This window comes from Notechis scutatus, chromosome 4 (assembly GCF_049901735.1).
Source record: "Notechis scutatus isolate UNSWTSFEM ecotype Mainland chromosome 4, rNotScu1.2, whole genome shotgun sequence".
NCBI classification, from domain to species: Eukaryota; Metazoa; Chordata; class Lepidosauria; order Squamata; family Elapidae; genus Notechis; species Notechis scutatus.
The window spans coordinates 29,387,600-29,404,986 of NC_142012.1; the positions used below are offsets into that span (position 1 = coordinate 29,387,600).

At 43.8% G+C, this 17,387-nt stretch overlaps 1 protein-coding gene and 1 long non-coding RNA gene across 2 annotated transcripts; both read right to left on the reverse strand.

Moving 5' to 3' along the window:
• Window positions 1-582: 582 nt before the first annotated feature.
• On the reverse strand, window positions 583-6,726 carry LOC148130684 (uncharacterized). The gene is made up of 4 exons (XR_015749211.1): window positions 6,643-6,726; window positions 5,581-5,658; window positions 2,113-2,248; window positions 583-656 (listed from the first exon to the last, which is right to left on the reverse strand). It is a non-coding gene; the product is annotated as an uncharacterized LOC148130684 (long non-coding RNA).
• Window positions 6,727-12,906: 6,180 nt separating this feature from the next.
• Window positions 12,907-15,848, reverse strand: POU4F2 (POU class 4 homeobox 2). The gene is made up of 2 exons (XM_026668640.2): window positions 14,556-15,848; window positions 12,907-13,941 (listed from the first exon to the last, which is right to left on the reverse strand). Exons 1-2 carry the CDS (start codon window positions 14,847-14,849, stop codon window positions 13,003-13,005), a joined length of 1,233 nt encoding a protein of 410 aa, XP_026524425.1. The 5' UTR covers window positions 14,850-15,848; the 3' UTR covers window positions 12,907-13,002.
• Between the last annotated feature and the right edge of the window lie 1,539 nt (window positions 15,849-17,387).

A 17,387-nucleotide genomic window follows, 5' to 3' on the forward strand; every position in this document is an offset into this window, starting at 1 on the left:
AACCAACCTTGGTAACGTTAAGCCTGGAGGACTTCAACTCCCAGAATTCCCCAGCCAGCAAAGCTGGCTGGGGAATTCTGGGAGTTGAAGTCCTCCAGGCTTAACGTTACCAAGGTTGGTTGGACACCCCTGATTTAGAGACTCCCTTTAAAAAAAATAAAACTCCCTGCCTCCTGTTTCCTAGAAAGAGGTTTGGCTGCCTGGTTGCTGTTGCGTTACTGTACTGAGAAGGTTCAGCAAGGCCACCTGTTTAAGGAGGGATGGCAAGCCCTCTTCCACTCTGTGCATCGGTTGATAAGGTTGAAGGCCGCCCTCCGTCAGTCACAGAATCATAGAATAACAGAGTTGGAAGGAACCTTGGAGGTCATCTAGTCCAACCCCCTGCTCGAGTCTCTTGTCCACAGCTGCTTGGACCAGGGCAACCAAAAAGATGGAACCTCGGAGAAAAGGACGGCCCTTACAAGTCCCACCAGATAACATTTCCACATTCTGGGAACTCACCTTTTAGCTGCAACAATGAGCCTGAAACCCTAAATCCTGACTATTGAAAACAGGGCTAGAGAATAGGATCGTCCTCACAGCTGATTGAACCCATCGGCGCAGTTCAGCAACTCTTAGCACAGCAAGTGTCCCGGTTGCACAGCCTTCTGTCCTTCCTGTAAGTCAAGAAGAAAATTGGAGTCTTGTCCACCAAATGGAAGCAGCTGAAAAACGTGGGCAGACATCGTTGGGAGCACACAGTAGGGAAGCCAGAAAAGAAACCCCCTAAATCAGGGGTCTCCAACCTTGGCCACTTTAAGCCTGGTGGACTTCAACTCCCAGAATTCCCCAGCCAGCTTTGGGAATTCTGGGAGTTGAAGTCCACCAGGCTTAAAGTGGCCAAGGTTGGAGACCCCTGCCCTAAATGGCTTGCCCTGTACTGAGGTCCCGCTGCTGGTATACGCTAATCTGAGTTCCACCGCCACCATCACTCCTAACATAAAAATTAGCCAGTCACATTTTAGCCTTTGCGTGCTAGTGAAATTGGGCTAATTCAATCACAGGTAAAACTGTCCCACTGGGAAGTGTAGGGTCTTCCAAGCCACGCCTTCCACGCGCCAAAGGAGGGGCCTCGACGGTCCCCTCGAGGGGTAAAAAATTGGGGAAATGAGGGAAAGCTGCGCATAACTGCAACCTGCCTGGGACATTGTTCTCAAGAGTTTTGTGTTTTTTTTAACCGTGATGGGTTGTTGAATAAGCCATAATGTCTTGGGTTCACGTGAGCCAACGGAGGAGTGAAGGGACAACATTTTGGTTTTGCAGCCGATATGCGAAATCTCATCCGGGATCGATGCTGATTTTATTTTTTAACATGCTGCATAGATAACAAGGCTTTTCCACGGTTCCCTAATGCAAGGTAAGTGATTTGGCGACTATTGCCGTTCGGTGGAGAGAAGCAGCCAGCCTGTAATTGCTCGGAAAGTGCCTTCTTATCTGGATTGCTCGGTTTCCAAGGCTGAATCGCGATTTTCAGCTCAGTCGAACCCACGACCTCTGCTTCAAATACTCCCCCCTGGGAAATGAGGGCTCTACACAGAGTCCGCTCTCCCGCTACAGGCCAAACCAATCTAGTCAATCGTCTCGCAGGTGGAGATTGCGGAAGCCCCTGAAAGCAGGTATGTTACTTAACTGTATCTTATAAATTGGGAGAAAAATCAGCTTTGTTGATGGAGCGATTCTGGAGTTTGTCTCCAAGTGTCCCAAATGTATCAAGCACCTATGCTTTTAAATTCCAGATGAAAAATATATCTTAATTTTTCTGAAGTATTTTCTGACATATATTTTCATTTTGGAACGCCATAAAATGCTGCTAAAGACCCAATGGAATTCCACTGAATAATTACATATGGGGTGGAGATGAGTGTTAATGTTAATAGTGTTGTTGTTGAAAACCCAGTTCCTTGGGAAAGACTCGATAGAGATGGACGAAAATGACAAACCCAATCTAAACATCTGACTGTGAGCCCAACCATAATAAATAATAGCGTCCCTTTAGCAGGATGATACGCTTTCCTGTATCTTTTTCTTTTTTTAACCAACTAGGGTGCGCTAATGAGACGGGTCCTTACTTACCCGGTTCTGAAGTTCGCAGAAATTTCGCCTCGCTTGATGGATTAATGGCAGCTCCGTTGCCTCCAGTGTCAACTCTACAAATATGTAGGTTTGCTACCAAATATTTCCGAAGCAGCGCCTACGGTAACAAGTGGCCCTGGGAAATCAATAGGACGATGTAAGAAACGCAACTAAGAACTCAGTGGATGAATCAATAGCTATCGGAACCGAAATGTCTGAGATTGGCGGGAACAATCGTGTGCGCGCCTCTGTATGTGTGTCGGGGAATCAGACATTTACAAGCGACAAATGTTCTGTGTTTTATCGGCCTTTAATGTTTGTAAGCCGCCTCTAGGAGAGATGGGCGGCCAACAAGTCAAATAAATAAATAAATCTAGCCTCGTCTCAAAAAAATACATGGCTTATTACGGAAAGGATTGACTTTTTAATATCCAACATCGTTAGGCGCAAATAAAAGATTGTGGACCACTGTCTCCTAAGTATGACTTAAAGGAAAGTTGTATCGAGACGACTTGTCTAGGGCTGGGTTGTCATGACTTGTAGACAACAATCAATACCTGTTTACCGAAGCGATTTCCCTCCTCCCTCTTCACGATCACTTCGAGGAGGAGGAGCCACAGCGTTAAAAACATTTCCATTGAAATCACTTGGCTTTTTCCCCTCCTCCTGGCTTTTTTTTTTTTTTCAACACACAATTCCCCCGAAGTGGCTTATTGGAAAACCTTAAAACACTCCTCCGAATTCCCATTTGTGGCACAGGTGAGATGATTTCAGGCTCGCTTTAAGGAGGTTTTAAAAGGGCATCGTCATTGAAACGGGGCAAAAATATCAAAAGGGGAGAAAGTTTATTCAATGTAGTGACATTCTGGATTTTTTCTCTAGAGTAAATCTTCCATGGCGGAGTAGGATCTCTATTCCCTGTAGTCCAAGAATATCCAAAATAAAACATCTTTAGTCTATTGCCCTGTGCTAATAGGGGGCACCGTGGACTTCAATGAGATTCATTTTTGAGAAAACTCCTATAGCCTTGGGCTATTGTGATTTTTTTTTTTTAATTAGGGAGAGTTCAGCACAGAATCCATGCCCCCCCCCCTCAATTGTGGAGATGTATGATACACTAGAATTTACTCCCCCCCAGGGTTTTAGGAAAAGAGAAGGGAGACTATTAGACTCTTGGTTATCTTTTAGGAACCCAGTTTGAGTTTCAACACACATACACTTTCAAGACTAGATGGCAATTTTAGCTGACGATTGTGATCAATCCAACTCTGAGAGAACTCAAATTTAGCTCTTATAGAATTGAGATTCTATTGCAACTTTTCTTCTGCCTGGAAAGGTTATGAAACCTGCACCAAATTAAAGGGACTGAAATGTTATTGGATAAACATACCATGTTTACCAGTTGCACGTCTGTCAATCTTTAGCCAGTTTTCTGAATGTTGAACCATTACTGGCTATCTAATCAAGTCATATAATTTTGTTCTAAAACGCTACAAGCATTTAGCAATGGATGTTTATATGCCAGCTATATTTTAAAATGTTTGTCTGATGTTGACCTGAAGCTCAAATCCATGCCATTTTTAGTTACAAATTGTTTGGTTCCACATGATCATCTGGACACTAGACAGCATTTTGCAAATGTAATTGTTTAGCCTTAAAACAACTGCTGAGAAATTAACTAAGACTTTACAAACCTGAAACCAAGACAATCACGTTCCCACAATGCTTCTTCCCAAGAAACATTTTAACATTAGATAGATCAGCTAAGCCACAGGTTGCCAAAAAGTGGAGGATATTTAACAAAATTGTGCTCCCCATTTGTTTTTGTACATATCTAACTCAGTTTGTTTAATTTTCCTCATTTCCTAAAAACACTTAGTCCATTTCAAAAACAGTGGTAAATAATGCTAATTGCTAACTTTTAATGAAAAGGGAGATGCCTGGCTATATGCAGCTCTTCTCAGAAGTAAAGTTTCTTGAGTCTTGCCACCAGATAAGCCAAATTTACAGACAGCCAAGGAGAGATGTAGTTTCTTGGAAGATGCTATGTACAACTTTGCTCTGGCAAAGTTACTGAGGACAACAACTTGATTAGTAAGAGCATTACCATGCAGTATCTAGTTTACATTAATTCTGCTACAGAAAAGTACAAGCAATACTTTTAAATGCACTTCCTTTATCTTACAATAACATTTTAAGCTTTCATCTATTTTATAGGTATTGAACTATGAAGTACAGATTAATAAAGGAATACATAAACACTATTCAGACATTTTACCTTGATTTTCTACACCCATGATACCATTCATAAATAATTAAATGTATGACAGCACAAATCAGACCATAGTACAGCAAGATCCCATTAAGTATTAGGGTAGAGCAAACAGGGAGATGTAGGGTTGACGTATCCATCGTTTAACTTTTATCATTTGTTTTGCAAGTGTGGAAAACCAAGGGGAAGTAATAATCAGACTTGTAAGAAACTAGTGTCTTCAATTCTACTGGAATCTAATGAATCCTGCTGTCTTCCTTTGGGAAGAGCTGGTGGCTGAGTGAGGTGGTGCCTCTATTTCAGAGAGTGTGACTGAGAGGTTAGAAATGAATTGCGTTACTTTAAAGGCAGCATTTAAAACAGTAAAAATAGTTTACTTTAGAAAATACCCCCCCCCCCAGCTTTTCAGAAAAAGTACTGTGCATAGCTGCATTAGAGGAGGGGAAGGAATAAAAAGAAGCCAAACCCCTTACCCACTCCACCATGACTCTCAGCTACTACACTACATAGAGTGATTCTTATTAAAACTAGAAGAACTAAAGGCATTCATGAAGTGCCTCCTCCAAAGAACAATGGACAGTGATAATCAGGAGGGACAATTCTATCAAAAGTACATCGTTCAGAGTTGTCTTCGTAAGCAAATACCGTAGTGGGTGTAATCTACACTGCCAAAGCATATTATTACCAAGATTAGGAATGTGCTGCAAATCTCATTAAGTACTGTTGCCTTCCTTTTGTGAAAGGGAGAGTGGCAAGGATATTTAATTAGTTACTTTTGGCTGGAGCCCTAAACACGACAAATAAATCTCTGCCTCAACAAGCTCACAAGCTTTAAGCAAATAGGTGGCCAGTCATACCTGTCTTATTGAAGCCCACAGCAGGTTCCTTTTCTCATTAAAGTGGGTGGCACTGTCTGCAGCTGTGGTTTCCTTGAACACCTCTCCTACTCCAGTTTTTCCTGCTCTCTCTGTGCCTGCCTGGGGCTCCTTAGTTTAATTTAATGTAACCCTCTGAGGGCCAGGGCTATGTGGCCAGGCTAGCTTAATGCTGTATTAGGAAAGCATCGACGTCAATTTATTGGTTTGGGGATAACAATCAAGATATAAATACAGATACACATACACCACACACACACATTCTTTTGCTTGCAGCAGAATTTCTTCTGGATAAGGTGAGGAAGGGATGGGAAATATTACCTTGCTACCATGAACTCATCGGACCATTTCTGTGTAAGCCTGAAGCCACAACTCTGCAGCAGTCTTTGTTCAGTATTTCTAGAGGGGGAAAAAGTAAAATCCAAAAATTAGGCTCAGGTTATTTACTTAAATAATCTCAGGTATTGAACCCAGAAATATATATATATATATAAATATAATTCTAACACTTGTCAAAGAGGTCATGCATTTAAATGGGCTTTCTCTAACAATCAAAATCACAGTTAAGACTGCCAAACTAGGATTGGCAAGATTCAATTCTAATATCAGCCATAAAGGTTGCCTTGCGATTTTGAGGCAATTTTTTAGTTTTGGGATAATCTCCCTCACAAAACTGTTTTGAGAATACAATTCCCAGAGCAGCGTTTTCTGCCCCTAGGACCCTTGAAAGAAAAGTGGGATATAAATTCAGTAAATGAAGCGTGCTTCACGGTTTAAAACTGGAATCCCTTAGCTACCGTTTGGAAATGGTTAAGAGATGTAATCCACAAACTAAGTAACGTTTCTTCCATCCCCCACAAATGGAAATCTCAAGTTAGTTTCCTTCCTCCCTTTTTCTTTGCCAAAGAATAATTTATGGGCGGGACTCTCTAGAGTATTTCCGTAAAGGAAAGCGATGAAGCCAGATCACATTATAACTAGCCGCAATTATTAACGTGCCACGGTTTAAAACAGTCCTGACTGATTTGGGAAACTTGGGTTTTTTGCAGAGCAGGAGAAGAGCGGCAAGCGAAAGCGGTCTGCCGCTGGTTAATCCACTCCTGTTACCGGGAGCTCAACGTGTGCCTTCCAACTCAGGTCTGGGATACGGTTTCCCAGCGGTGCGGAGTTTGCTATTTGTGTGTGTGGGGAGGGGGAGATTTTACCGTGATTAATGTTCAGCAAAGCCTAGAGAGCACTTCTGTTCCTCCCCCTCCTCCCCCGGCCCCTTTGGATGTATGATTAGCACGTGAGCTATATGTTGCTTCATTTCGTCTACCTGCAGGATCTGCAACTTGACGAACTTGTCAAAGGAACACAAACAGAAATGACAACCTTACTCACCCAAAGCTTTGGGAGCGTTTGAAAATGAGATTACACCACAAGGAGAGAGAGAGAGAGACAGGCTGCCTTTGCTCTTCCCATCCCCAGCCTTCATCGATTTGTTCCTGAAAAGCCTGCGCATTTTCATAACAGCTAGAACCGATTAATATTGCATTAACCCGTTTTAAAACAACCCAAAAGCACCAGAAATCCACAGCCCCATCAAAGCCATGTATTATTCAAGCAAAGGTCATCAGAGGCGCTATATGTGTATATGTTAATGGGCAAAAGAGAATCCTACATTGGTGACACTGCCCTCGAAAGGAAAAAGGACTAAAAATGCTTCTAATATTTAATTTCAGATCTGTAGTTTGCTTAATTTGAGATTAAAAGCAGTCACGTCTTTGAAGCCAGACACTCAGTGTAAATGTACAGTTAAAATATTCTATTCCAGAGTCCCCAGATGAGGCCCTCTCAAATCCCAGGCTTCATTAAATTTTAATTATCATCCCAAGCTCGAGCAAGGAAAAGGGAAGAGATTGTCCGCCTAATTACAATTGATAAAAAAAAACCCTCCCGTTTCCCCACTCTCCTTTAGTATGGGTTTTGTAGCTTATTTTATATGCTAAGGCTTTAAATACAAGGAATGAGGCAACCACACATTATAGATTATAGGTCTCCTCTATCAAAGATACTCCTTTTAAAAAGCTGGAGTCAGGGGGGAAGGGAAACCCCAACATGAGCTCTGAGCAAGATTTGGAGGAAGATCAATGAAAAAGATGACTACCTCCTTAATTAGGTCCCTGCCCTTATAAGGTGGATGTTTTATTGTAGCTGAAACAAAGCGGGCAGGCTTTTCCTAGTTGAGAAAACCTTTCCCTTTTGTAGTCAGAAAAGCATAAGTTTTCTACAAATCTAGTTCTGAACTTCCAATTGCTCTTTTTAAATTAGTGTTTAATAATTTCCTTATCAACAAAATACAAATATGGATTAAGTGTACCTTATGTCTGATACTGTTGTTAAAAGCCAGTCTTTCCTTCCTTTAGCTGTTTTGGCTTTCTAAGCAGCTTCCTATTACCACCACTTAATTTTATTTCCATTCTCTCCAAGTTAAATAGAAAGGCCAGGCTCACAAGGGAGCTGCCATGTGCCTACAGACTAAGGATGTCAAGCAAAGCCTTGCTGTGCAAAGTTAATTTCAATTCCCGAGGAGGGTTTCACATTCCAGCTTGCTGTGACCTGCAGTAATTAGCTGAGATAACGAATGATTACTTACTTATTCCTTGTAATTATCTGGATTTAATAATTCGCTGTGTAATTTATTAATTCTCCCATAATAGCCTTTACGTGAATGGCTCATTTAAGTGGGCCAAGAGGAAGTGAAAAGATAAAAGACTTCACAGGACTTACGTGAGGCCTCTGGTCTTCTGTCATTCTTCAGAATTTTTTTTTTGTACTTGCTTTCTGGAACGTTTCCAAAATGCCTGATTGAGCCTTTCATCTCTGCATAGGTATGCAATTGTCATGCTTATTCTCCTTCAATGTGGGCTGTATTTATGAATTCCAAATTGGCTTTGTTTCAGGAAGGAACAGTAACTGCTTTGGTAATTTAAAAATAAAAACCATATTGTGGCCATAATGACTTCTTAGCAGTTGTATTTAACTCTTAAATTTCTAGGTCACAGATGCTCCCTATTGGACAGTAGAAGAAATGAGCAATCAAGTCAGGCATTCTTTATGGAGTAAAATCACAGAGTCTGAATCCTTCTTTCCACTTACATAGAAAAGCCCTATTGACCTCCTCCTATATAAGATTTGCACTGTTAAAAAAAAAATCTTGCTGCCTAGACTGCTTTCTACTGAGCTATCTATGCATATGTAGTTCTTTGACCCTTGCTGGCTGCTCAAGTTCTGATATAAACACCAGTTAATGTATTTTGCCTTTTTTGTCCACAAGGTAGAAACATGATAATGTTACTGCATTGTAACATCTCAGTCCTTATAAATTTTGTCTAGAATTTCTTTGTACAGCTAAATTTAACTGGATGTAGTTTTTACTGAAGTTCTGTTTACTTTGGGACAATTTTAAAGGACCCCACCTGGACTAGTACATGTGTGTTTATCACAAAGATTATTTTAAAAGAAGCCAACTCATATTGTAGTTAAATTTCTGTCCAACACCCTGGAAAAAGAGATGTGTAAACAGAGTCCCAATCTGAGCATTTGATCTCCCTGCCCAATTTTCAGAATAATTACTCCAGATCTAAATGATTCTAGACCAGAAAAGCTGCACAGTTCTGGGGATTCACAAATATTTCTTGGGATCTTACTGAAAGATTTTGTACTTGATTGGGTTGAAAGAGAAGCAGCATCCAGTAATAGTATGCCCATATGGTTTTTCAAAGTATCTTCAAAATAACATTTTGGTAACCAGAAGCAGATAAATATTAAATGGCAATGTTGAAAAGAACTGATTAACTCTTCCCTTTGGTATCAACACGACTGTCTTAAGCACATTTAAATAATCTGTATCTTAAGAAAGTAGCTTTTTTTTCAACTGACATTTTGTTTATCAGACATGGAATTGCTAACTCTTAGGGAAATAGGATTTTAGAATCAGGCAATTAATCCTTTTGCACTGTGTTGTGATTAAACATTTGTAAAAGTGATCTCAATCTAAAAAGCAAGTGATAGAGAAATATTTCATTCTTTAAATTCACAGGTTCCTAAATTGATGTAGAGCAAGTATTACCTTCTAATAATGAAATGACCGTCATACTCTGAGACATCATCCCAGCAGTAAAACGCGTATGAACTCTTGGGTGGAGGGAGGGAACGGGAGGTGCTATCCTAAACTTGTGTAAGTCAGATGCCCAGAGCCTGTGGATTTATGTCAATATATTACACGGGGTTTTTTTTCAGACCCCCCCCCCGCCTTATTTTGTTTTCTTAAGCATAGCTATAATAGACTTGGGAGGGGGAAATCTATGATTAAATGTTGTTTTGTTTGACTGAGTCTCTATAGAAAATAGCTGCCCCCTTCACCTTTTTGCCCCCTCCCCTTTATCATCCCAATTTCCCCTACACTCCGCCTCTTTCCCTTCGTTCCCTTTCCTTCGCCTTGGCTCGCTCGCTCGCTCCCTCCACCAGCCGGAAGAGAGAGCCTCGGGCGAACAGGCAAGATTGAACCGAGAGGAAGAGAGCGCCGAGGAGCTGTCCTTGGTGCTGAAAGCACTGGCTGCGGAGCGCAGATGCTGTAGCTTTCTAATCGCTGTCACAAAAATACAAGGTGGAAAGAGAGGGGAAGTAGGCTATTTCAATACACACACACACACACACACACACGCACGCACGCATGCATGCATACATACACTTCATGCGCCTGCACACGCACAAACTCGTGCACGCAGCTTTTCAGTTACTGTTCTCTCACGGATTATAATTTCTATTTCTGGGATTAGGTGGCATTTCACAGCAGACTACTTTTGATTCTTTTTTTTTTAAAAAAAAAAATTCCAACCCGAAAAACAACACACAATTGTCTCAATTCACACTCGCTACATCAAAGACCTTAGTTCCTTGGGCAACAAGGTTACCAATTTATACATCTTAGTTTGATCCTCTAGAAGACAGAATATGCCAGATGCATACCTTGCTCTGGTTGCTAGATCTTTATAGCACAAAGAGCACGTTCTGCATGATATTTATATAACTCTTTCAGGGCTACCTTTTGATCTCATGGTATAGCTTTAATTCAGCTCTTGATCCAGGCGATTTATGATCATTTATCAAACACAAGAGGAGATAAAAAGCGGGGATGTTTTCTTCTGGGAATCTGGTATAAGTGGAGTAAAAAAAAGAACAATCTGCTACCTTTTCTCAGTCTTTTCCCTTGAGTGTCTTTTCTCTCTCTATTGGAATAAGGGTTCCCCCGCTTTAAATTAGAAGGCTGAAGAAGTTTTTCCATAGAAATATCTTTTACAATTGATTTCAAATTCTGATTACAATTTGATCTTTCTATTCCAACATTGCCATCTTAAAAATCATTTGCTTGGGAACAAGTCTGTTTTACATCCTAGTCAATGTATTTAAATCCACAGCAGCATATATTTCAAGCCAGCTTTGGGACAGATTTGTTTCGATATGGGAGAGATAAATGTTATTTTCTAGTTCTTAAAGCATTTTAATTGCTTCAGGAAATGTGGACAGGTAAGTAAGCAAGCTTTTTTTCTTCTGCCCATCCTTTCCTGTGGATTTCCATCTATCTTTTAATCTGACTAGTGCTTAGTGGTGCGTTAATAGTGCTGAATTCTTGAGACTCAGCCATTCTCACCACCGTCTTTCAGAACCCAGCTAGCAAGACAGGATGATTGAAAAGCTCCCTTCCAACTTCCTTAAGCTCCTTTGCCTGTTTAACATTCTGCAGTTTTACAAACCGGTTATCTAAAACATCTAAACCAATTCTCACTTCGAAAGTCTTCTTCATGAGGACCAACTCTATATTAAAGATTCACATAAAGGAGAAAAAAAGTAATGCTTGCATTGTCCAATAAATATAAATATTTAAGAATAATCTAGTTGTCTCTCAATGTGAAATAAGAAAAAAAATGAAATAGTTTGATCAGTAAAATAGCTATATTGGAATTATTAGCCAAAAAACAAGACCTATTTAAATCTGGAGTAGCTCCCACAGTTTGATTCCCTGATCCTAAGCATACTGATTTAGCAATAACAACGAATGTTATGACTCTGTTGCCATATAAATAAATATCTATACTCATTCTGGAAGTGCTTCAGGTTCAGTAATACAATCTATACCTGTAAAAGGAACCTGAAAAACATAGGTTTGTCAATAAAATGTTAAAATATTTTTTAATGAAAGACAATTAGACAACATTTTGAGTAAATTAATACATTGCCATAATAATAATTTCTATTAACAAAACAAATTGTTATAATGTACAGAGGTAAAACTTCAAATAACTTTTAAACATAACAGCAATACAGTGAAATTCGTAAGAATATAATTGTATGTGCATCAATCTCAAATGAATCATTTACAATACATAATGGTACCGCAATCTAAGTACCTGTGGGTGGGGGAAGGGAGATCCAAGAGAATTATATCAAATAATGTGGATTTACAAACAGTGCACTGTCTCTCTCGGTCCACTCACTGTCTCACTCCTTTACTCTTTCTACTGTAGTTTTGGCTTTTCTACCTCTAAAACCTCCAAACTTAATGCAAATCTATTGCAAACAAAGGGAATAAAAGAGTAACTAGGAGATCTGAACAAGGAGAACTAGTGTCAGAATCAGGAATAGACAATACTTGAATGAAAGGGAATCCAAAGCAACAAAACCACCACAGTCACCTACTCAAGTGCTTCTTTTTGAAGTAGTGCGTGTGGCGGAGGGTGTGGAAACTATGTGGGGGAATCCCCATTAAATATGTAACGCAGTCAACAAATACCTCCTTGGACAAGTGAGTCAGACTACACAAACAACGCAAGACAGCCACTATAGAGTGAGAACGCCTCACAAATAAGAATACTCATATCTTAATTTTGGAGACATATACAAATGGCTCAAGAAGAAGTTTTGTATAAGAAGGAAAAAAGCACAAATTCATAAACTCTACTAACCAACATAAAATAATTAATTTACATTAACCATACTGTTTTATTTTACTTTTTTTAATCAGACCTTTGATGAAAGAGGTGCAATTAATTAGGATGAGCACAAAATGAAGTTACTAGAGAGATAAATTAATAATTTACAGGAGTTTGGCAGTAGTCTAATAATACCTCTTAAAAGTTCTTAAAAGCACAGCAGGATCAAATTTTCCCTCTGCATTTTTTCAGAGAAGGAAATGGGTAATAACCACAGTAAAAATATATCTATATATATTTATAATATGCTGTCTAATGACAGAGAAACTGCCATCTATTTTTTTAAAAAATCAAAATACTTTTAAGATGCCTCTCTAATCTAGATTAAAGTTTCAGTCTCTTTAATCACTTAATTTTTTTTAAAATCCTGAAAAATAGCTGTAAAGGGTACTTTTACATCTCAGCAAAGGTGATGTTTTTTAAGAATAAAAACAATTCTTACTTGATATGTCTTCCGTCCTTTATAAAGAGTTATCTGCCTTCACAAAAATCAGTCTCTCTTTGATGCCAATTTAAGTCTGAGCCTGCAAACCAGATAAAATCTGCTGCCAACTTTCTAAACTTGATACTTTGTCCAATCAGTCCAAACACATCTCAATCTGCCTCTTTTTTTCTGAAGCTTGGTCTCTTTCTTTCCAGGAAAGAGAAATATCTTTTCTGTCTTTTTGATATTTATGTCCTCCCCCTAAAGCAGAAAGATTTCCAAAGACTAAATCCCAGCAGAGTATTTCATCCGCTTCTGTTTCTGCCTTTGGTTGCAGAACCACACTCGGACCACGTTCTTCTTGAGGTCCAATTTCTCCGCGATGGCTGCAATTTTTTCTGAGGAAGGTCTCGGTTGGATAGCGAAATAGGCTTCCAGGGACCTCTTTTCAGGAGCAGCGATTGAAGTGCGTTTCCTCTTCTTCTCCGCCCCATTGAAGAGCTCTGGTTTGGAGAGCTTCTCCCGGTGTGATTTCTCTGCTTCTTCCAGCCATGCTTGCAGGATGGGTTTGAGAGCAATCATATTGTTGTGGGACAAGGTGAGGGATTCAAACCTGCAGATGGTGCTTTGACTTAGGGATCCCACCCCGGGGATCTTGAGGTTGGCCAGGGCTGAGCCCACATCAGCTTGAGTCACCCCTAGTTTGATCCTCCGCTGTTTGAACCGTTCTGCAAAGGCTTCCAAATCCCGTGGATCTGCATCCACATCACTCATGCAGCCCATGTGCGAGGGAAGCCCATGGGCGTGCGCCATGCTGAGAGCTGCTTGGTGCATTGGATTCATGCTGCCCATGTGAGGGGCATGGCCCGGTGTGGAAACCACTGAACCATCGGGGCCTGTCATGGCACCCAATGCCAGTCCTGGTGTGATGTGTTCCAAGAGTTCTCCTTCCAGAGCTTGATGAGGTTGGTGGTGGTGATGGTGGTGGTGGTGGTGGTGGTGGGGACCAGGCAGGGCAGAGGGGTGCGAGATGGGCACCGAGGACGAAGATGCAGCCGAGGTGCAGGGGATGGTGTTCATGGTGTGATAGGTGGCATCAGGTTTGAAGGGGCTGTGATGTGGTGGGTGGTGATGGTGGCTCTTGCCTGGCGACACAATGTCTACCGCAGCCAGGGCTTCTGCGCGGGCTAGTAGACTCTCGTCTAGACCTCCGAAGATGTTGCTCTGAAATTGCAAATAAAAGGCACACATTACTGCTGCCAAGAGGGAATTCCACTCTGTTCTCCTTGGAGTGCCATCCAAGCCAACCCTGTCCCTGTTGAAATGAGGGTGGAGGGTGGTAGAAACAGGAAAGGAAGGAGAGAGGGAGGAGAATTGGAAGGAACGAAATAAAGTGGGAGGCATGAAAGGAAGGAGAATGAGAAGATAGATAACAGGGGGGACAAGGAAAGTAAAAAATGGTTCAGTAATGAAAGAAAGATTATGAAAGAAAGCAAAGGGAGTGAAGGGCGGGAGAAATGAGGAATGAAGTAGCGGTAAGACGAAGTAAGGGCCAGGGACAGCGGGAACCAAAGCAGCTCTTCTCCCCCCCCCCCCACCTCTCTCTCACACACACAAGCACACACAGAGCCGCAAATAGCCTGGCTGGACTAGCACCCTGGTTTATACTAGTTCGTGGGAGCTCCCTTGAAAGCCTCTGTAGGTTTGGGGGAGGGCGGGAGGTGCCGGACTGATTTGCCGCCTCCCAATGAAATAAGCGTGTGGCCGGGAAGAGATCGAGCGGTGATTTCTTCTTTCCTGGCGCTGCTCTTCTTTTCCCGGCCCCGAGAGCGACCTACCGGCGGGGTGGGCAAGCAGGCACGGCGCAGGGCCTCGGAGGTGCTGGTGCTGCTGCTGCTGCTGCTGGAGGTGCTGCTGCTGGCGCTGTTGCTATTGGAAGCGTTGTTCCGGCCGCTGCCCCCGCCTGCAGTGCTGCTGCTGGGCGAGCTGGCCGAAGCCGCTGCGGCGCCGGCAGCCGAGGAGCTGCAGGGCGAGGCGGAGTGCAGGGCCGAGTACTTGGGTTCGTGAAGGCTGCCGCCGCTGGCATGAGTCATGCTGAAGGGCTGCTTGCTGTTCAGGGACATCATCATCATCGTGGCTGCCGGCGATCCGGGTCCGAGTCCGGAATGCCGGCGAGAACAAAACGGCGACGAGGCGGGAAAAGAGGCGCGCGGAGAAGTTGTCGCAGCCTCCGCCGCACAAACTGCAGGCGCCTGCCTAGCTCTCCCCCGCCGGTTCAGCCGCCACCTCTCGTCTCGCTCCGCCGTCTAACTGCTCCGACAGCTACCCCGCCGGACGCTCCTCGCTCCCGCCCTCCCTCGCTTGCTCGCGACTCTTTGGGGAAAGTCTTTTCCCGCCCCTCCTTTGGCCAAATCCTTGTCAGTCTTCCCTTCTCCTCCTGCCTCTTGTCCTCCGCTGAGGGTCCCGAGACGTCCCCTCGTTCCACCTGCCCCACTCTTTGCCACCCGGATACCCCTCCTTCCTCTCCAGCGAAGCCTTCGGAACCTAACTGCGGCTGTCAGTTACTCCTGCCTGCCCTGCTCCAGTTCGAGGGGCGCCCTATTGTTCTTGGCTCAGCCGCCCTTCAGCCGCCGGCTGAGGTACACCTCGGCCTGACAGGTGCCTATTCGCGGGAGAGACCCCGGAGTAACTGCGCTGGGTGACTCTTTCTCTCTCCCTCTGTTTCTCGCTCCTCGCCACCCATTGGATGGCGGCAAAGCTGGGGCTGACTGGGGAGAGGCGCATGCGTCCTGCGAAAGCCGTGTGGGGCGGCAAGAGCCGCTGAGCGCGAAGCGAAAGCTTGGCGGCGGTGGCGAAAGGCGTCCGGGTGCGCGATGCTATTATCCTTGCCCCACGTGTATACACGTGGGTAGGTACGCGGGCGTGCGCTCATGGATGAAAAGACTGGCGTTTACATAATGCTGAAAAGAACGGCGAGACGTACCAGAAAGGAGTTTCATGAGAAATATGTTGACGGGAGGTGTGAAAACGATGTGAGAAGAGTGTGTGAGAGATTGTGTGGTGACGTGAAAGCTGGGAGAAAGGACTCGAGGAAAAAGCAAACCGCCTGTGCTGGAGCCAAAGTGAAATGTGAGGGAGAAAAAGCGCGGGTAAAGTCGCGCCTTGGCCCTTTATTCGGCTCGAGAGGCGTCCGGTGGCTCCTCGGAGGCGGAGGGCTGGGTCTGCCGAGGACGGCCCGCTGTTTGGAACGTATCTCTGAAGCGTTCCTTGAGCTTTCCTGGGAGAAGGGCTGTTGTGGTTGAAAGGTCAGAAAAATCATTATGCTGCTTTGGCGTAGTTTTCTTTTGAATTGGCTCCTTCTCCGCGCCCCTTTTCTGGTGAATGAACTTTGGAGACCCGTACCTGTCAGGACAACCTTTCCCAAACCGCAGCCCTGCGAAACGCCTTGAATTAAAAACTCCTATGGCCTCCAAACATCGGACAAGACAACCTAAGCTTTCGGGGTGGGTGATGGGTGAGAGGGAATGAAAGTCAAGTACGTGTAGACGGCCCCAGTATGGGGAAGGGCGATGCGGAGCGAGGGTGGCACGGCTGAGAGAAACACGGGTGGGAGCGAAACGCAGAAAAGGGGTATGGAGAAATTGTAAAAGCCTTTCACTTCGAATGGCCGCCTTTCATTAGCCACCACACTGAAATTAGAGAGGTGGCGCGGGGAAGAGATGCCCTAAGAGAGCCCATTGCGCAGATGCAGCGGAAAGGACTCCTCGCCGACACACACAGTCCCCCCGCGAGCACATGGCGCCGCCCGAGTGAGCGGCTGGCACAAGCCGGGTAAGTTGCTGCCGGCGCCCGATTTTATTCTGCCGCGCGGACTCTTGGGAGTTTGCTCTCGCTGCTCCTGCTGCTGCCCCCCTACTCCAGAGCGGGGGGGCGGGGGCGACGCCGGAGCTTGTGGCCGCCGCTACCGCTGCTCCTGTTCTTCAGTCACTCCCACGCCCGTCAACCTTTGTCTTGCTGTGGATGCCTTAAAGGGCAGGGGCTGCTGCAGGAGGAGCCGCTGCAGCGAAGACCGCTGGTGGTTATGCTCCTTGTCAACCGCCAGCAAGCCCTTTTTTTTAAATTATTATTTTTTTTAAACTGAGCCCAGTTTGACTTTACGCATTTCTGAAAGGAATTCCCAAGCTTTCTACTGAAGCGCTTCAAGCTGACGGCAACGCTGTGGGAATCGAACGCCTCATCTACAGAATGCAGGGTTCCTCGGGCAACTCTTCTGCACTTTGACGCCTTAGTACTTCATGAGCTATGCCTGAAGCCACGCTTAGGTTCATCATTTTCTGATTTCAAAACTAAAGAAGTCTTATGGGCCATCAAGGTCATGACAGTTGGGAACCGTCTTTGGGGTTTGGCGGGTATGTCTGCTGAGACCGTCGAGACGCTATTGCTTTGATGGCCATTGTGAACCTTCTGAATCATAGGTACTTTAAGACATGATTGCTGGGACAGTACCAGATCCCACGCTTGTGGCCTTTCCCAATACATCCAGTTGACTTTTGCGTGAGACACAATGCTCGACTCTATGAACCTATTAGCCCAACCTTATGTCTACTTTTAATTTCAGTGCAGTAGGCTTTTTTCTTCTCTCTCCCCGTCTCCCTCCTCGCATTTTTCTT

Coding starts and splice junctions, on each gene's coding strand:
- POU4F2 (XM_026668640.2), bottom strand. CDS start 14,849: ATGATGATGATGTCCCTGAACAGCAAGCAGCCCTTCAGCATGACTCAT. Junction 13,942..14,555: donor CCTGCTTGCCCACCCCGCCG/GTAGGTCGCTCT, acceptor TTGCAATTTCAG/AGCAACATCTTCGGAGGTCT.